The sequence below is a fragment of the Canis lupus genome, chromosome 18, assembly GCF_003254725.2.
Source record: "Canis lupus dingo isolate Sandy chromosome 18, ASM325472v2, whole genome shotgun sequence".
Taxonomy (NCBI): domain Eukaryota; kingdom Metazoa; phylum Chordata; class Mammalia; order Carnivora; family Canidae; genus Canis; species Canis lupus.
The window spans coordinates 47127522-47146347 of NC_064260.1; the positions used below are offsets into that span (position 1 = coordinate 47127522).

The window sequence follows — 18826 nt, forward strand, 5'->3', positions numbered from 1 at the left end:
CCCACCCTTACACCACCGTCCTTTCCCTCGTATCCCGGGGGACTTGCTCACTCATGCCTCAGGCCCTTCCTGGGATGGTTTCTCTGTGTCATGCTTCCCTTCTTCTGATGACTTCTACTGTCTTTAGATCACTTAAGTTGTGGCTCCATCTTTCTCCTAGATGAGTCCCAGAACACTATCACGCTGTCCTCTAAATGGTTGTCGCGTGAGGTTCCTTGAGGGCAGAGACTGGGTCTCCCCAACTCCCGCTGCCCCTGCCTCTGCATTCAGCTTGGAGCCTCATCTGGAGGCGACACCCAGCAAACTGATGGGAGTGAGCCACGCTGATGCTCCGGGGGCCCTGCTCATGAAGGTGAAGCTGAGAGGTTATCTCAGCTCTCTCCCCTAGGGAGAGCCAAGAACAGCAGGAAGGCCTCTCACTCAGGACATTTGTGTCCAGGGGTGTGTATGGGGGAGGATAGAGGGAAGGGGAAGACAGAGACAAAGGGAGGGAGGAGGTGTGAGGCACCTGCTAACCTGCCTGAGACTCTGCATTTGTCTTTGCCTGCCCAGGGGTGCGCAGGACCTGCTGGCCAAGGGAGCACGGCCTGACCCTCCTGAGCCCAGTCCTCCCCAGCATGGACCAGTACCGCAAAGCCATCAACGATTCCAGCAATGACATCACAGGGATGAACTTGAAGGTGGAGATTGCTGGCCACGTGCTCTTCCGGTCCATCACAGTGGTCGTGGCCCTTTGTGGGTTGGTGGGAAATGGGGTCGTAATCCAGCTTGTCCATTCATCCATCAGGAAGAACTCCTTCCGGGTCTACACCCTCAGTCTTGCTGTGGCGGATTTCATGCACCTGGGTTTGCAAATTGTGTTCTGTGTGCGACGGATCCTGAGAATTTTCCTCTGGTCCTGCTTTCAGCTTCCCAGTATATTGATGATCTTGAGGTTCTTCTCCTATTTCACTGGACTGGGTATCATGACGGCCATCAGCTTCCAGCGCTGTCTCTCTGTCCTCTTCCCTGTATGGTACCGGTGCCACTGTCCTAAGCACCTGCCAGCCTGCGTGAGTGTCTGCCTCTGGCTCCTGAACTTTTTGATGAATATCCTGAGAGGCTACGCCTGCGGTCAGTTGTCCATCCAGACAACTAGCTTCTGCCCTGCACTTGTCACCATCACCGACGTGTGGATTCTCTTCCTCTTCTCTGTCATGGGCACGTCCAGCCTGCTGTTACTCCTCCGGGTCCGGGAGAACACGCAGCTGCATCTGCCCAGAAAGCTCTTCATGGTCATTCTGTTCACCACCCTGGCCTTCTTTCTGTGCGGCGTACCCCTCAGCATCATCAGGTTCCTGGTATCGGAAGTGGGAAACCAGACCTTTGACGACATCTGCATTCTCCTGTCTTCCATCAACAGCACTATGAACCCTGCCATTTACTTCTTCATCAGAGGCAGTGGGAGGCGGCAGCCGGGGGAGCCCTTGGCGGGGGTCTCCAGAGGGCCCCAGGTGAGGACCCAGAGCCAGGGAGAGGCACCCACCCAGCCGAACAGTGGGGACGGCCCCCTGCCGGGTGGTGGGTTCCCAAGTGGGACGGGTGATTAGCTGGCGGAAGTCACGCCTTCCGGGCAGCAAGAGGCAGCGCCTCCAAGTCAAGCACCTGCAGAATAAATCCTGTCACAGCCTCTTTACATAGATACTGAGGATAAATCACTGGAGCCGACTTTCCATGTGAAATACACCTCTTTGGGCCTTTTCAGCCTATCGTCAACTTATCCTTTGGAAGGCTCGTCAAGGAGGCTGATAGAGTCATGCCGGTGGTCACCCATGCAGAGTCGATGGTTTCTACTTTTGCCTTAAAATTCTGTTGGTTTGCATCCGGCATATGTAATGCTGCTAAAACTCTTCTGGGTGTAGGTGGGTCCCTTGGAAATGGGGTGCCCAGTGACTTTGCCCATTTTTCTGGCATGTTCCAAGGTCTCTTCCTAGACTTCTGAGGGATTCATCCTGTTGGGTGCAATGTCTTCCAAAACCTTATTTTTATCTTTAGAATTCCAGTGAAATGAATTTTTGTTGACAGAGTTCTGTTTGGAAGGACAACATAAAGCCGGTCATGGGTTGGGGCTGCTTCAATAAAGCCTCACGTTGCTTTTGTTGTCCAAGGTTGCAGCACCGTCCAGCAGGGAGGAGAAAGGCTCAAGGGGTCTCGGTGTTCAGGACAGACTCCTGGATGCCAGGAGGTCCCTGGGATCTGAAGCCAGCTCTGTGTTTACCATGGGGCCTCGTTCTCTCCCCGAGGAAGCAGACTGGGTCCTGTGTGCAGCATGTCTGCAGGGCTAGGACCCCTTACAGACATGCTTTTGGCTGCGGGGAGAAACTGCCAGCTTCTCACGCTGAGCTCTGGTGACAACCCTATAACTGGGGGTCACCACCCTGTAGCTGGGGGTCACCAACTATAGTTGGGGGGACACTGCCTATAACTGGGGAGATACTGCCTTATACCTGGGGGGACACTGATCCATAGTGGGGGGACACCGCCTTGTGCCTGGGGGGGGGACACTGCCCCATAGCTGGCGGACACTGCCCTATACCTAGGGGGATACTGTCCCATAGCTGGGGAGACACTGCCCTATAACTGGGAGACACTGCCCTATAACTGGGAGACACTGCCCTTTAACTAGGGGGACACTGTCCCATAGCTAGGGGGATACTGCCTATAACAGGAGGGGACACTGCCCTGTAGCTAGGGGTACATGCCTATAACTAGAGGGGACACTGCCTATAACTGGGGGGGGGGGACACTGCCCTATAACTGGAGGGACACTGCCCTGTACCTGGGGGGGCCTGAAGATGTCACGTGGTGTGCTCACTCCCTCCCCAGGGTGTCAGCGAGGTGGCCATCCTGCCTGGGATGCCTGTGGGGTGACAAGGCCTGCACTAGGGCATCCCCCTTGCTGACAGTCATCTAGAGGGTGGTGGGGTGACATCAGGGTTTCCACCTCAGCTGCCAGATCCCACATTCACATCTCCTGGATGTTGTCCTGCCACCACCGCCTGCCAGGCCAACAGGGTCAGGAGAGCTGCCAGGGGTGCACACAGCAGGCTCGCCTGCTCCGCCCACTCCGCGGGAACCATCCTTGGAGGAGGAGCACAGCCGGAGGTGCCCCCGGGGCCTGTCTGCTCAAGGAGCAGCTGGTACTGCTGGGTCTTTACTTCTGCATTCTCCTGGGGGAGGACTGAACCCCGCTCAAGGAGTCAACTGTTTCTTGGCTTTAGGAAAAGCACCATATCGGTGTCTCGGGGACGCCAGGAACCTGTCATGGGGCTGGGAAGCCGGAAGTCGGGGTGCCAGCATGCTCAGGTGAGGACCCCTGGCCAGGCTGCAGCCTTCCTGCTGTGTCCGCACATGTTGGCAGGTGAGGGGCTCTCTGCGCCTCCTTAGAAGGCCACTAACCTGTTCCTGGGGGCAGGGGGACAAGGGGTTGTTTTGCTCCTGTGTCCACAGGGGGTCCTGGGTTTCAGGAACGGACACCATCTCATGGTGGCAGCCTTTGGGGAAGGAGAGAAATGTGTCAGTCCCCCTGCTTGGGGCATGGCTTTAGTGCAGCCTGATCCCTAGTTAGCAGCCCTGCCGTCACTGTGGGAAGGCGAGGCTTTGCAGGCCCAGACCCCTGCCTGGACCAGAACGTATGGGAGGGCCGTGGGCTGTCTGGCCACTCACCATCCACTCTTCCTGCTTCTCTCACACCCTCCTGGTCCTAGTGGGGACCCCTGCACTATAGATAACTGGTTCAGGGATGGGGGTTATGACCCAGCAGGAAAACACAAGCCCTAATTTCCTGCTGGGTTTAAACCTGGGGGTTTGCAAGGCTGGGGCCATAGCACCCCGATGTGGAGCATGAGGAAAGCCAGCAGAGGCAGGGGAGCTGAGCAGGGCGGGGGGGGGGGGGGCAAGAGTCAAGTTCTAAGGACATGTGCACACCCTGGATCTAGCCAGACCTGAAGTCGCCACAAGCCCTGCACCATTCCATATGTTAGCCAATAAACTCCTTTTCTTGTTTACAAGTTTCTTTTCTCGGGTAAGGCTCTGGGCAGAGGGAGCTGCACAGATCCCACCCTGTGGGTGTGAGTGGCCACCCCCCTCTTAACTTCACTCTGCTCCAGGGAGGCTGCAGTCCCCTGGGGCTTAGCCTCAGAGAGAGGATTCTGGGAACTGAGGGGGTTTAGGAGCAGATGGAAGAGGCGGCTCCTCTCCCCCACCACATAAACCGACTCCGCTCCCAGAAATCACATGCTCTTTATTTGAGTCTTTTTTAACGAACTAGAATGAAAAGACCCCTCTCCCATCAGACGTGAAACAGGATGCTGGTGCACTCTCTGGGCAGATTACTGGCGAGGCCGACGTAACACCAGGGACCCTGGTGGTGGGGGGCCCTCCCGTGCAGGAGCCGGCATCAGTCCACGCCATCCAGGTCCTGAGGGCCTCTGCTCTCCAGCTGATGAACCTAGATGGGAAGTCACACGAATGTCCATGGACAGATGCTAACAGCCACACAGTCCAAACACACTGGTTTGCACCAAATAAGAGTGGAGGTCACGGGACTGGACAAGCAGCCCAGGAAGCAGTCCCCACGGTGTGCGAGGGTGTGGGAAGGATGATAAGCACGTGCACTGGACAAGTCTGGGAGGACATGCCTCAGTACATCGTGGCGATCCTGGCTGTCCGAGGAGACCATGGCGGGTTGTATCTCTGCCTGCGTGGGCCTGCTGAGGGGTCCGCACCTGTCTGTATTTGGCTGCATGGCCTCCAAACCCCACTCCTGATGCGGGGGGACCCACCACTGAGTGCATGTGGGCCAGCCGAGTCCCGCCTCTCACTTACACCTTGTCTGGACCCGGGCTGCCTGGGCATGGCAGGTGCGGCAGCGTCCCAGCCCTCTGCCCACCAGATGCCAGAGGTGCAGACCCTACCTGAGGTGCCATAGTGGGGAACGTCTCAGACAGGCCTGCCCTGTCACCCTGAGGTGACCTGCCCCCCACCCCGAGAACTGTGACCCGGATGCACAGTATGACTCAGTGTCTGTCTTCCAGATCCATGTCCTCGACAGAGACGCCTCTCTCAGCTACCAGAGTGCGCGTCCGTCTGGCCTGCCATGTTCACTGGTGCAACGCTGTGCTCATCACAGCCCAGCACGGCCAGTGTACCGAGGGCTCCCTGCCGGCACCTTCCCTCCCATGGCTATTACGACGCGTCCCATGTGCCCTGTGCCCTGGCTCCAGTGCTTGGCCCTGGAGAGGGAAGGCGGGAAGGGCCTGGACTTGCTCTTCAAACTGATTTTACTAACCCTTCCTTCATCCTACTATTATTTATGAGAAAAGGCAAGGCAAGGCAGGTGCTTTAGACACGCAACACCGTCCGGATACACGGGTTGTCTGGAAGCGACAGCGGGTGGCCCCGCAGCCACATGGCTGCTTGTGTGAGTACCACGGCATAAAGACACACACGCCCCGTCGACAGGCTTTAAACACACTCATCCCTTTGCGGAAATTGCCAGTAAAAAACATGGCCGTGAACGGAAAGCTTTTCGTCCTCAACAGAAGAGACCCGGTGATTCCCCGATAGACGCTGGACGTGGCAAAAAGCCACTTGGCGCCTAACTCACCTGATCTTCTATGCACCGAAACTGCCAAGGCCAGCTGCTGTTGTACAGAAACGGCCGCAGGTCAAACCTGTTGTCGTCGGGGCTGTAGCTCTCTGCGTGGTAGGCGGGCGTGAGCGTGGTCATCTTGTGTCTGTTCATGGCGTATTTCGAGAAAAACTGCCTCACTTTGTCAGCCACCTGGTGGGCAAGGGACACATGGGCTGGAAGCTGGTGAAGCTGCCAGGACCCAGGGCAGGGCTCTCGCCTGTACGCCGCCGCACTGTGTGTGAACCTCCCCAAGGGCAGTCGGCTGGGCTGTCACACATGGGCTCCTGACCCCAGTGCTTTAGGACGCCGTGGTTGCAGACCTGAGGCTTCCAGGTGGTTCTCTGGGGGCCACCAGGTGAGCCCCAGTGGGCCTGACTGGAGCTGGACAGCGGGCAGGGCCGGTGTGACAGGTGCCAGGCCCCACTCAGAGGAGCTGACCACTGGGCAGTAGTGTCACGGGGGACAGAGAGCCATGTTCAAGGCCATGTCATGCAGACTCGCTCCCAGCCAAACTCTCCCCATAAAGGGACCGTGCCTGCCGGCTCCCGTGTGTGTCCTACCTGCCTTGGGGAACACGCGTCTTTCCACATGTTGACGAGCTTGCAGAACATGCTGTAGGGCCCGGCCTTGGCGATCTTCCGGAGCCTGCCGTAGACAGAGAGCTCCGCGTACGTCATGCCCATGTCTTCCTGCAGGAGAGGCAGCGGGATGGTGCTGGAGGATGCTTGTGGCCCCCAGTGCTGCTGGGGCCTGACACCTGGGAGAGGGACAGGTCCCCCCTTGGGACCAGGAGCAGGTACACGGGCATGCTCCCCGTCACTGCCTGGCGACATGGAGCCAGCAGCAGGAGAAAGGGACCAGCCTGGCTTCAAGGGCTGTGATGGACTGCGATGTGGACCCGACAGGATATCTCTCCAGGTTCCAAGCCCAGAACCTACAAGCTGTGGGCTTATTTGGGAAAACAAAGATCTCTGTAGATATAATGAAGCCAAGGGTCTTTAGATGAGATGGCCCTGGATGTGGGGTGCCTTTATATGAGACGGAATGGAACACATGGGGAGGAGAACCCCCGTGAAGAGAGGTAGGGGGACGTAGCCGCGGACCAGGAAGCCCCAGCAGCTAGATGAAGGACCCTCTCCTGGAGCCCCCCGGGGAAGCGTGGCCCTGCAGATGACCTGATTTCGGCTTCCCAGCCTCCAGAACGATGACAGGGTATGGTTCTCTCATTTAAGCTGCTGGCCAGTAGTGTTTGGCTCTGGCAGCCCCAGGATGCCAGGACCAGTGTCAGGCACGACACCCCCTCAGACTGGCCTTGTGCCCTGTCCCAGGGAGCCCGCTATCCTCAAGGGTGGACAGCTCAGCACAGGCACCTAAGCCACGCTGGCCACAGGATGCCAGCCTCACACCGAGGCTCCCACGAGCCAGCCCTTTGTGCATTTCTAGTGTTTGGTCTAACCCCTGCTCAACTCCTGCTGTGCCCCGGGATATATATATATAGTCAGAGCCTGATGAGAGAGACAGATGGTGACACTGGCATTTTGTGGCACAACAGGACAGCCCTCACCTCCAACCAGGGTCTGCAGGACCCCCTGTGACCAGTGACCAGGCCCTCCCTCCTGCTCCCCACTGCTCACCCTGGCCTTCCCTGCTTCACTCCTCAGCTTGAGGAGGCCTGTCCTGACCCTTATCGGAGGGACACTGCCATCATCAGGTCACCTGGGTGGATCGTGTGGGCAGCACTCTGAGCCACCTGGGGACCTCATGGTTACTTCCCGCTTGTTTGTCCCTGGGACTCACATAAATGGCCATGCCCCAGGGCCTAGTGGGTCCTGCCTAGGACCTCCTTCATGCTTTCTTCTGCATGAGGTGGATATTTTCCAGGGTGACATCTTGATTCCCTATATTCAACAATAATACTTGGAAGCTTTAATAGCCCACTTTCAATAATGCATCCCCCCAACAAGGGGATGGAAAACGCGAACCGTACAAACCAACTAGATCTAACACATCTCTCTAGAACTTCTGCCCACACCTACAGAGCGCACATTCTCCTCGAGGCACCCAGAACGTTGCACAGGACAGACCAACTGCTGGGCCATGAAACTGGCCTCCGTGAATTTTTAAACACCGATAGCATCTGCTCTCCAACCACCAAGGACCAGGATTACAAATTCAGTAACAGACAGAAATTTCAGAAGCTCACAAATGTGTGAGAATCAAACTGCAGACTCTCGAGTCACCAATGGGTGAAGGAGAAACCACGAGGAAAAGGAGAGCATGCCTGGAGAAGCAGGATGCAGATGCAGCCTACAGTGTGGGGCAGGGGGCATGGCAGTAGGGGAGGAATTTATAGTTGGGAACCCCTGCATTCAGAAAGAAGACCTCACTTTCCACCTTATGCCACATGGGGAGAAGCGCAAACCGACCCTCGAGCACGCAGCAGGACAGGAAAAGAGAGGACAGGAAGGGGCTGCAGAGAGCCTAGTGCTCCCAGACACTGCCAACGAGCCACCCCAAATGGAAACTCAGAAAACAGTTCCGTTTACAGTTGGACGCAGATTATTATCTGCGCTTAGAAATAAATTCACAAGACAAGTGCATGCTCACACCCTGAAAACAACAAAACACTGGAAGATGGTAAGAAGCCTGGAGTGAGGAGGGAGGAAGACATGCCATGTCCAGGCCTCAGAATACCTCATGCTCTCAGGTGGCAACACCTGCCAATCTGAGCTAAGGACTCAGTGCACCTGCTGTGGAAATCCAAGCTGGCGGTGCAGGTGCAGCAGAAAATGACTCCCTGGTCTCAAAATTCAGATGGAAATTCAGAGGGCCCAGCACAGCCAAAATTATGTTGGAAAGGATGATGAAGTTGGAAGAGTCACATTTGTCGATAACCAAACTTACTACCAGGCTGTGGTGACCAAGGTAGTGAGGCACAGACACAGGGTCAGACACACGGGTCAGCGGGACAGAGTCCAGGAGAGGATCTACACACCTACAGCCAGGTGATTCCCACCAGGATACCAAGACACTCAGTGGGAGAAAGAATCGCCTCTTTGACAAAATGGTGCTGAGACATCTGTTTCTCTGCATGCAAGAGGACGAGGCTAGATCCCTTCCTCACATCATACACCACAACTAACTCAACCAGGTCACAGACTTAAATCTAAGAGTAAAACTATAAACTCCTGGAAAGAGCACAGGTAAACCTCTGTGACCAAAGGAGCTCACAGACTGCAACAGCTCACGGCCACCCCACCTGGTCCACAGAGCTGCACACCACAGCCTATGGTCCCGAGCAGCCCTCAGTGCTGTAGGCCAATGTGGGATGGGATGGGGGAATCAAGAGCGATTCTTCTGAGGCCACACCCCTGCCACCTGCAAGGGACTTGCCCCACTCACCCCGCCTCCTAGGCATCAGCCTCGAGAAGGCTGAATTGAAATGTCAAAGCATTGTGACTGGCACTGAGCCCTGGGGTCCCCGGCCAGGAGCCTGGAGATAGAGCACAGGTGCTCGGGACAGAAAGGAAGCAGCAGGAGAGCCCAGCACAGACGCGACGAGGAGGGGACGGGGAAGAAGCATGGTGACGAAGCCACCACCACTACCTCGTCAGTCTGGGACACCTGTCCGTCGGTCAAGGGCTCCAGCTCTGCGGTGGCCGGTGCTGCCAGGATGCTGTGGCCAAGACACACAGAGGCTAGTCATGATGGCTGCCACAGTGCCCATGAGCCTGGGGAGAAAATCCCCAACCCAACTGTCCCAGTCTCCAGCAACGCCCCTGTCAACACACTTCTATCAGCACTGCCGAGCCAGGGCTAGTGGTGCTGGGCTTTCTCGGGGAGAGGGACCTGGATGTCCAGGGGACTTCAGGACCAGGGGCAGGAGGTGATGGCTGGGAGCCACCACACGGGGCTTTTCCACCAAAGCACCACCCACATTCAGGGCCGGTGGTGCTTTCTGTGGGGCCATCCTGGGCATGCAGGACACCCAGGAGCACCTACCATTCTGGGCATGCGGGCCACCAGGAGCACCTACCATCCTGGGCATGCGGGCCACCAGGAGCACCTACCATCCTGGGCGTGCAGGCCATCAGGGGCACCTACCATCCTGGGTGTGCGGGCCACCCGGGAGCATCTACCATCCTGGGCATGTGGGCCACCAAGAGCACCTACCTGAGAGGCGCTGAGCACACTCTGCTGTGAGATGTCGCCCAGTGTTCCTGGGGGGCCTGGTGGAGCCCCGGCATGAAGGGGGCAGCCTGGTCACAGGACCCCATGTGCCCACTAAAGGGCAGGATGGTTTTCATCAGCCAGAAGGGAGCTGTGGCAGGGGCTATGAGGGTGCAGCCACCGGCTGGCGGGCAGCACTCACCGCTGCAGGGCGGGAAGCTGGAAGTGTTCCATGCAGAAGTGGACGAAGGCCTTGAGGTCCGTCTTGCTGATCCCACCTATGGGGTTGATGTCTGCACTGGAGCAGTCGTACTTGGTCAGGTAGCCCAGGAGACTGCAGGGAAAGAGCGTGTGGTTTCAACGAGGCTGAGCCCAGGGCTACAGATCCTGCCTGTGGCCCAGTCCCCAGTCCTCAGGGTGCGGGGCCAGAGCTTGGCAAGCTGGAGGGTTTCGGAGAAGCCTGGCACACTGGAGCCGTCCGCAAAGAGGCAGAGGCTGCGGACCAAGGGCAGGTACTCAGTATACCCGAGAAGGCAATGGGACCAGCACACAGATCTGGGAAGGACCCGCATCCAGCTGGGAGCGGCGTGTCTGCAGGGTGGGCCGGGGACAGCAGAATGTGGGGCCGAGGGGTGGGGTCCCTAGGAGGGGGGGCCGGACTTCCGAGCACGTGGATGCTGAGTCAGCAGCAGCAGGGCCACCTCTCCGGGCCTGTTGACTCCCCCTCCCAGAGATGTCCTGTGGTGGGCAGAGAGTGGCCCCAAACATACCACAGCCTCTACCCAGAACCTGTGAACAGGTGACTCTGAGGGCAAAAGGGATTTTGTGGATGCGATTAAGCTAAGGTCGTTGAGGTGAGGTTTTTATCCTGGACCTCAGGTGGGCCCCTGATGCAGTCACAAGCGTCCTTAGAGGTACAGCAGGGAGGCAGGGGGCCAGAGCCAGAGGAGCTGCGAGCAGGGGAGGGGCGCAGATGTGGCCCCACTGGCTTTGTCCTGAGCCGAGGGATGTGGCGCCTCCAGAAGGAGCCAGCCCTGTCGACACCTGGAGTTCAGCCCAGTGAGATTCATACCGAAGTCATATCCTACCGACCTGCCAGCGGGCACGGTGCCCTTGACACCAACTCCTGGGCACTCATTACACACACCCTCCAGGGGACGCATCCCTCTCCACCCACCGTGTTCTCTCGCTGGACCTCTGGGTGATGGCAGGTCTCCACTCACATCCCAAGCCCTGGCCCCCACGGGGTGACTCCCAACCCTGCCCTCCACCCCTGAACCTCCTCGGTGTTGGCCTTCAGGGCCTGGCATCTGCTGGTGTCGCCAGGCACATGTGTCACTGCTCCCAAGATCACACTTCCACACCAGCGGCAAAACACCTGCTCACTCCGCCAGGCTGTCCTACGCCTGGTCTGGCTGAAGATGCACCTGCCCCGACAGCATGGGCCCCATCCAACCTCCACCCACACAACCAGCCTTCCGTTCAAGAGAAAGACTAACCGCTCGTCCCTTCAGACTCCTGCCAGGGAGCAAGGCCTTGGGTCTAAGAGCCCCAGGGCACCAACAGAGGGGCAGAGAACACCTGGTCGCTGCCTTGAGCGGGAGCCCCTCTCCTGCACCCCGGGGTGGGCGCCCCGCCGCTCCGTCCTGTTGGGAGGGGCAGCTCCGGGAGACAGCGATCTACCGGCCAGAGAGACGACATCTCCGTTCTACCACAGGCCTCCTCCTGCCACTGAGACGCATCAGGAGCTGATGGTGTTGGGGACAGACAGGTGCGGCACCCTGGTCAGCTAGGAGACCCACTTGGTGCAGAAGTCCAGAAGGGAGGTGGCCGCCTCGAGATGGCCGGCCACGTGTACGCATGAAAGACGGATAGACTTCTGCTCAGATGTCAGCCCCAGGTAGTGCGCTGGCCGGACTCAAAGGACAGCTGCGCTGAAGGAGTCATGTCCTGGGCCGAATGTCCGTGTGTCCCCCAAATTCACATGTTGAAGCCCCAACCCCCAAGGCGACTGTTTGGAGGTAGGTCTTCAGGAGGTCGTAGGGCTAACTGAGGTCACTGGGGTGGGGCCCTGATCCCATAGGCCTGGCATCTTCACTAGAAGAGGAGACCCCAGGGCTCTCCACATCTGCCGAGGGAGGGCGCTGGGACAAGGCACGTCTGCAGGCGAGGAGGGGGGGGCCTGCCAGGAACCCCGTGGTGGGGTGGACAGCCAGCTGCACCCCCAGAGCCAGGCTCTGAGTTGTCCTGCTGTGGTGCCCATGGACTGGGACGGTCAGCTAGCAGGCGTGTTCACAAACTCCACCACCCCAGCCCTCCCACTCCCGGGAGCTAAGTATGCCCCAGGCCCCCATCCTCCTGTCCCATGCCCCCGTGCCCCCCAAGCCAAATCTCTCAGGGACATGCCCATTCCCCTCCTGCTCTCTCTCCAGCCATTGCCACCAGGTTCCTGCCCTGGCCCCTCCTGTAGAGTCCCCTAGCCCCGTGGCCAGCCCCAAGGCCCCCTATACCTGAGCACAAGCACCAGCAGCCCCAGAACAGCCTCTCTGCCTGGCTCCAGGGGCCTCTACTCTCAGTGTCACTCCCACCGCTGGCTGCCCCGCCTCGTCTGTGGCTCTCCCTTCTCTGTCCATGTTCAGTCCCGTGCTGGTCCCAGCTGGTCTCGCAGCTTTAAAGGGCATTGTGTCACCTGGGGACTTCCAGATTCAGGCGTGTGACTCACGGCTAGACTCCAGGGCCCCGTGTAACTGCCTACTACTATGCACCTCCACGGGGGTGTCTGGAAGATGTGTCAGAGCCAACACTCCCAACACTGGGCCCTGACCCCACACCCCACCAAAGGCCAGCCCATCCTTTCGGTTGCTTGGGTTGGCCAGGCGTCCTCACCCCACGTCTGGTCCACCAGCACATCCTGTCGCTTCTCCTGCCAATACCAGGAGCCAAGCACGCCTCGCTGTCCCCAGCCTTACCCCGCCCCACCCTGCCAGGCCGCCCCCGCCAGGCCAGACCTGGACTGATAGGAGGTGAACTTGCTGCACCACTCTTCAAAACCCTCCAGGGATGTCCCCCCTCATGTAGGGAAAGGCGAAGTCCTTAGGATACCAGCTGAGGCCCCGCTGCGGGTCCCCCATCACACTCCCCGACTGGACCTTACAAGCCACCGGAGAATCAGGGACCGGCCACCTTGCTGCCCGCGGGGGCAGGAGGTCAGCTAGCAAGCAGGAGCCTGCAGATGGGGAGGGGATGCTCCGTGCCCCCTCATGGTGCATTCCCAGCTTACCAGCCCCTCCGACGGGACAGGCTGCCCTCCTGGTACGGCTCGAGGTACAGTGCTTGGCCTCATGGCTCCTCCAGCCCCTCTGCACTCAGCACTGACCACCAACATGCCCCTGGCCAATCAGGGTTCCAACCTTGCCCTGACCTCTTGCTGTAGGTGACCAGGGGCTGGGGGCCCCTCCCAGACACCTCAGGGCCTCCTGTATGGCAGGCTCTGTGCAGGAAGGAGGGAGCACAGTGACCCCAGAAAGGCCTGTTGCACGACTGGGGCTCAGCTGGCAGCAGGGATCTGGGGGGGCATTCCCATCACCCCCTAACCGAATGCCCCCGCTCTGCATTGTTCAGCTGTAGTCAACCGCAGCCATGAGTGCCACCCGATGCTGGGTCCTGTATCCCAGCAGATCACAGGATACGGGGGGCACCTCATTCCCACAGCCCCCACTGCACCAGGACCTGGCATCTGTGGGCCACCTGTCCCCTGCCTCATGCTCACCCCGATCACCTCTCCTCACAGCTCCTCAGCTCCCGGGCCCCTCTATCTCCAGCACCCTTGCCTGGCTCCCCTGCACTACACGTGTGAGTGACAGAGCGTGGCCCCACCCCCAGGGTGTCCTTAGCATCTGCGCTGCCCGACTAGTTCCCTGATCTTTCTCGCTCGTCACCACGCCCCTCAAACATCCAATGCCTGCCCCCCACCCTTGCTCGGCTGGTGACCCTGCTTCCTGCTTCACCGAGGACAGTCACTGCCCTGACCCTACACCACCCCTGACGGCATCTGTGCCGTCTACTCTGCGGCCTCCTGTTGCCATGGACATGTTGGCTGGACTCCCAGTAAAGCCGACTGCTTGCCTGGCCACTTGCTCTCACCTCCCCGTGACACCAGCTCTTCAGCCACGTCTTCCTGCCTCATTGGCGACTCTGTTCCCGCCCCACTAGACCTCTCTCATCGCCCCTTAAAACACCTGCCCTTGTCCCATTGCTCTTGCGAGCTACCATGCTGTACCTCCCCTCTCTTGCAGTGTCAAACTTCCAGAAAGAGCTGACCCCCAGTCCTCTCAGCCACCACCCACTCTCCTCCAACCTGTCCTAGCTGGGCTCCCAGTTATCTCCCTCGGACAAGACTGGGCTTTTCAGACAGATGACTATGGCTCCCTGTCCTAGTCAGCTCTCACCACAGGACATTTGCACAGACTGTTCTCTGGACTCCTCAGGCCCTTATAAACCAACTTCTCAAAAAGGCTGTCCCTGGCCATTCCAGTTACAAGCCCACATTCTCCAACTCTCCCCGTGCTTGCCCTGGTTTTCTCCGTAGACTTTCCACACCCTACACACATGATTAGTTTCCTATTACCAGCCCCCTCCCACTAGAGTAAAACAGGAATTGCTTTTCTGTTTTGTTCATGGCACCGAGAGCAATGCTGACACGTGGTACCCAGCCAACTGTTCCTTGAGGGGTGAGCACATCAGAGTGCAACAGGACCAAAGTTAGAATGAGAGGTTAACCTGTTCACAAGAACCAGCAGGGCAGAGTGCGTAGACCTGAGGCTCTACCTCAGCATGTGAGCAACGGGGGTGCAGTATGTGACCACCGTTCCTACGGGAACAGGAAACAAACACGGCAGAGGAAGCATGACTGCAAGGTTTATGCTGCTGCAGACAGACTTCTAAATACCCATGAGGAAAGGTGGGCAGCTAAAAGTGATGAAAAGACGTGAGTACGTGAAGAAATGGCAGAGAGAACTACTTACTTTCTGAAGTGACAACTAGAAACCTTTCAGCACCCAGAAGCCCACTCCCACGCTGGACAAAATCATCGTTATTTTTTGCTAAAATGTTAAATCCCAGAAGACAACGGACAAGAGTTGTGAGGGGAAATGTTGCAATGAAATAATCACATGACAAGTCCACCTCTTGTTCAAAGCAACAAAACAAAACACACCCATATTCTCAATGGCATCAGGCTCAGGATATGCACCAGCCGTCACATCCTTCCTGACGTATCACTGCCTTATGGAAGCCCCGCAGGCAATAGAAGAGAATGAAAACTGACAGGATGTGCATGAGAACCATGAGAATTTTCTCTCAGCTACAGGGCACTGATTTCAAATTATCATAATTAGGAAATACCAAAAGTCCAAAGTAATATTTAACAGAGAAGACATTTGAGGGACGCCTGTGTAGTTCAATGGTTGAGCGTCTGCCTTTGGTTCAGGGTGTGATCCTGGGCTCTGGGGTCAAGTTCCGCATCAGGCTCCCCACAGGGAGCCTGCTTCTCTCTCTGCCTATGTCTCTGCCTCTCTCTGTGTCTTTCACGAATAAATAAAATATTAAAAAAAAAAGAGAGAGAGAGAGACATGCAGGATCCAAGATATTCAAGCTACAAATAGAAAGATGGATGGACAGATGGAGGGATGGGTGCACGGATGGGTGGGTGGGTGGATGGATGGATGGATGGACAGAGAGATGAATAGATTAGTGGACAGATGAATGGATAGGTGGACGGATGGATGGATGGATGGATGGATGGATGGATGGGTGGACAGATGGATGGGTGGATGGATGGATGGATGGACAGACCAATGGATGGGTGGACAGATGGATGGACAAGTGGATGGATAGGCTGATAGATGGATGGGCAGATGAATGATAGGTGGATGGGCAGATGGACGGATGGATGGATGGATGGATAGGTGGACGGATGGATGGACAGATGGATGGATGGATGGATTGGTAGACAGATGAATGGAGGGGTAGATGGATGGACTGATGTAGAGATGAACAGATAAACAAATGACAGATTAAGTTCTTGCCCCCCCTCCGCTAACAAGGAGCAGTGAGAACACCTGAGCGGGGCCTGCCTAAGAGAATTGGAGATGTCAAGGCTGGAGAAGCCTCCCAGCCTCCACTGTTCACCCTAAAGGTCAGCTGAAATTTACCTGGGGAACAACAGGGAGGCTCTGAGTTTTTTTTCACTGGCGAATTCATGACAAAGTATTTCTGGTCCACATCAGAGGAGAGCTGTCTGGTTAGGAGTGAAAACTAGATGTAGGATGTGGTGGGATTGCCCAGGAGAAAGAAATGGGCAAAACTGCCTGAGGTGGGGTAGGGAGATAGATTCCAGACCCAGCACAATGGAAGAGCTCCTAGCAGGTGCAGCTGGTCTGAGCCGGGCTGGTGGGCGGGGCGCCAGAGGGAAGTGGTGTTGACTTGTCTCCACACCGAGTCATCATGAAGGTCTGGAGCAATGATGTCCCATGGGTGCTAGACGTGGCCTGAGCCGTGGGGTGATGTGACCCCCACACCATGTCTTGCAGACGCAGTGAGAACTGGCTGGGGCCTGGAAACACCGTCAGGGAGCACACACCCTTGGAGATCTGGGTGCTAGGAGTCGGATACACGCACCTCTCGTCCACGTTGGCTGACCCCAGCACCAGCAGTCCACCACGAGCGCCCCGGGCCCAGAGGCTCAGCTGAGCAAACAGATATGCCAGGACCATCCTTAGCCGAGCCTAGGGGACACAACAGGAAATGTCACCCTGTGCTGGACACAGGGGGGCACATGCCCACTGACAACCCGCTCCTCGCACAGCTCCAGAGAAAGGGAGCCCAAGTGGTGTAGGAGCTTTCTAGCATCCAGAGAAAACAGGGTCCTCCTGGCCTAAGAGCTGCTCAGCGAGTGGCGCCTGTATCAAAGATGGGGTGATCCAGAGCTGGGGAGCCAAGAGCTCCAGTCATGGGACGGGGCTGCAAGGAAATCCCGGCCCCTTGTTCCACCCTCTTCACAGCTGGCTGTCCCCCGGAGGATGGACAGCCACTCTGGCTGGAAGAAAAGGGACAGAGATGGGCCAGAGCCCAGCGGCTGGATCCCAGGGTCCTCTTTCTCCGCACTGACCGGCCGGGCTCCAGCTCCTCAGCAACCTGGGAGGGAGGGCGGGCATATGGAGCCACTCCCGGAAGATGCAGAAACCCCACACGCACACCTGCGTATCACATCTCACCCACCAATTCTCGCACACTCACACGCGTATGCACTCATGCTCATGCACAACCACACACGTGTGCATGCACTCCCGCGGCATTGCCCACGAGGCCCCATGCGGTGACCGCGGCCCGGCTGGGAGGCTCACCTGCACGTTCTGTAGCGCCAGGTTCTCCCTGCTGCTTCCACCGTGAGCCGCGAACAGAGGCCTCTTACCCGTCACCAGGCTGAAGATCCCCACGACGGCTGTCACTGCTGGGTCGATGTTGAGACCAATGTGGTGGCTGTAGGGGACAGGGTCGGTGTGTTCAAGGTGTGTGCGTGCATGTGTGGTAAAACACACAAAGCCCCAAATACACCATTTCTACCATGTGAAAGTGCATACTCAGTGAGTGCACTCAAGGTGCTATGCAGCCCGTCCCTCTGTCTAGTTCCAGAACCTGCCCTGCAGCCCCCGTCCCAGCCCCTGACCATGACCCCACTCTCTGTCTGCAGGGTTGCCCATGGGGACATTCCTGCTCTCTGTGCCTCTTGATGCCTGGCATATTTCACTGAGCAACACTTTTCCAGGTTTATCACAAGGTACAAGGTATCTGAGCATCTCTCCTTTCTGAAGCCAATTGATACCCCATTCTGTGCACAGACCTCATCCATCTATTGCCGGACACTCGAGCTGCTTCTACACTCAGACTGCTGTGTATGGCATCACCATGAATGTGGGCACAAATATCTGAGCCCCTGCTTTCTGTTCCCTTGGGGACATACCCAGGAGCAGTGCTGCTGGGGAGGGGGCAGGCTTTAGCTGACCTCAGTGCATAGACAGGCAACTCCTCATTTTTTCCCCCAGCAGAAGAACAAATGGAAGACCCCGAATGGACTGAGTCTCCCCGTCTCCACCTTCCTCAGGTACAGGGAACCAGCTGGGTAGAGAGAGTAGCAGGCTGTCACAGAGCCAGCGCCACCACCCCCCTTGAGCTGTGAGTGGGGTCTTGGCTCCCACACTGGGGGAGCCCATGACCCTGGTGGCCGCTGCCTGGGACACAAGGAAGACAGGGAGGAGGGGTGATAATCCAATAGAGCCAGGGTCTGGGGGGACCTGAAGCCGTTTCCCTAAAACCTGGCTCACGATGGGCTGCAGCAATCTGTTCAACCCCCACATGCACATCTAACCACGGGTGTGGGCTCTGATCCCATTGCTGGGGCCTGCCCATGCCCCACACCGGCAGCCTCCCCTACCTTCCGATCTGCTGGGCCAGCTCCTTGGCTCTGTCACATGTCTCCTGGGACGAGTTCTCGCTGGCCATGTAGCAGGTCGTCAGCAGGCGCCCGCAGAGGTCTCGGGGGTCCTGGGGTGTGTAGCTGAGCTGGTCCACGATGGCCCGGACATCAGCCAGCACTTCCTGGTCTGAAAACCACCAGATGGCAAGTAACAGGTAGTGGCCAGCTGCTGTGCACTGTGCGCGGTGCTCAGCACCCAGTCCCTCCCCTGCGTCCCGGCAACATCTCCATGTACGTAGCATCCCCTTCACTTTCCTGGAGTGCACACCAAGGGGATAGTCAACACACAGTGCACGGGGAGGATTTTGACCCGGGTCTTCCCACTGGGCCACACTGCCAGCACACAGCGGCAGTGGGCATCTGATTCAATGGATTCAGCCACACTGGCCCAAAGCCCCATGAAAGGACTTTGATGGCCTGCTGCCCCAGGTCCTGCTGTGACATCTGAG

The 18826-nt window shown here is 57.7% G+C and overlaps 2 protein-coding genes across 2 annotated transcripts in view; one reads left to right on the forward strand and one right to left on the reverse strand.

Annotated features, from left to right (window-relative positions):
* Window positions 1-617: 617 nt before the first annotated feature.
* Window positions 618-2910, forward strand: LOC112663091 (mas-related G-protein coupled receptor member X2-like). The gene is made up of 2 exons (XM_025451679.3): window positions 618-1493; window positions 2866-2910. Exons 1-2 carry the CDS (start codon window positions 618-620, stop codon window positions 2908-2910), a joined length of 921 nt encoding a protein of 306 aa, XP_025307464.1.
* A 1352-nt stretch (window positions 2911-4262) lies between these two features.
* NADSYN1 (NAD synthetase 1) overlaps window positions 4263-18826 on the reverse strand; it is a 37812-nt gene continuing 23248 nt past the window's right edge. The window contains 8 exon segments of the mRNA XM_025451811.3: window positions 4263-4489; window positions 5648-5824; window positions 6235-6363; window positions 9281-9350; window positions 10047-10178; window positions 16523-16629; window positions 17248-17383; window positions 18336-18504. Of these exon segments, the coding sequence (XP_025307596.3) occupies window positions 4439-4489; window positions 5648-5824; window positions 6235-6363; window positions 9281-9350; window positions 10047-10178; window positions 16523-16629; window positions 17248-17383; window positions 18336-18504 (971 nt within the window). The 3' untranslated portion in view covers window positions 4263-4438.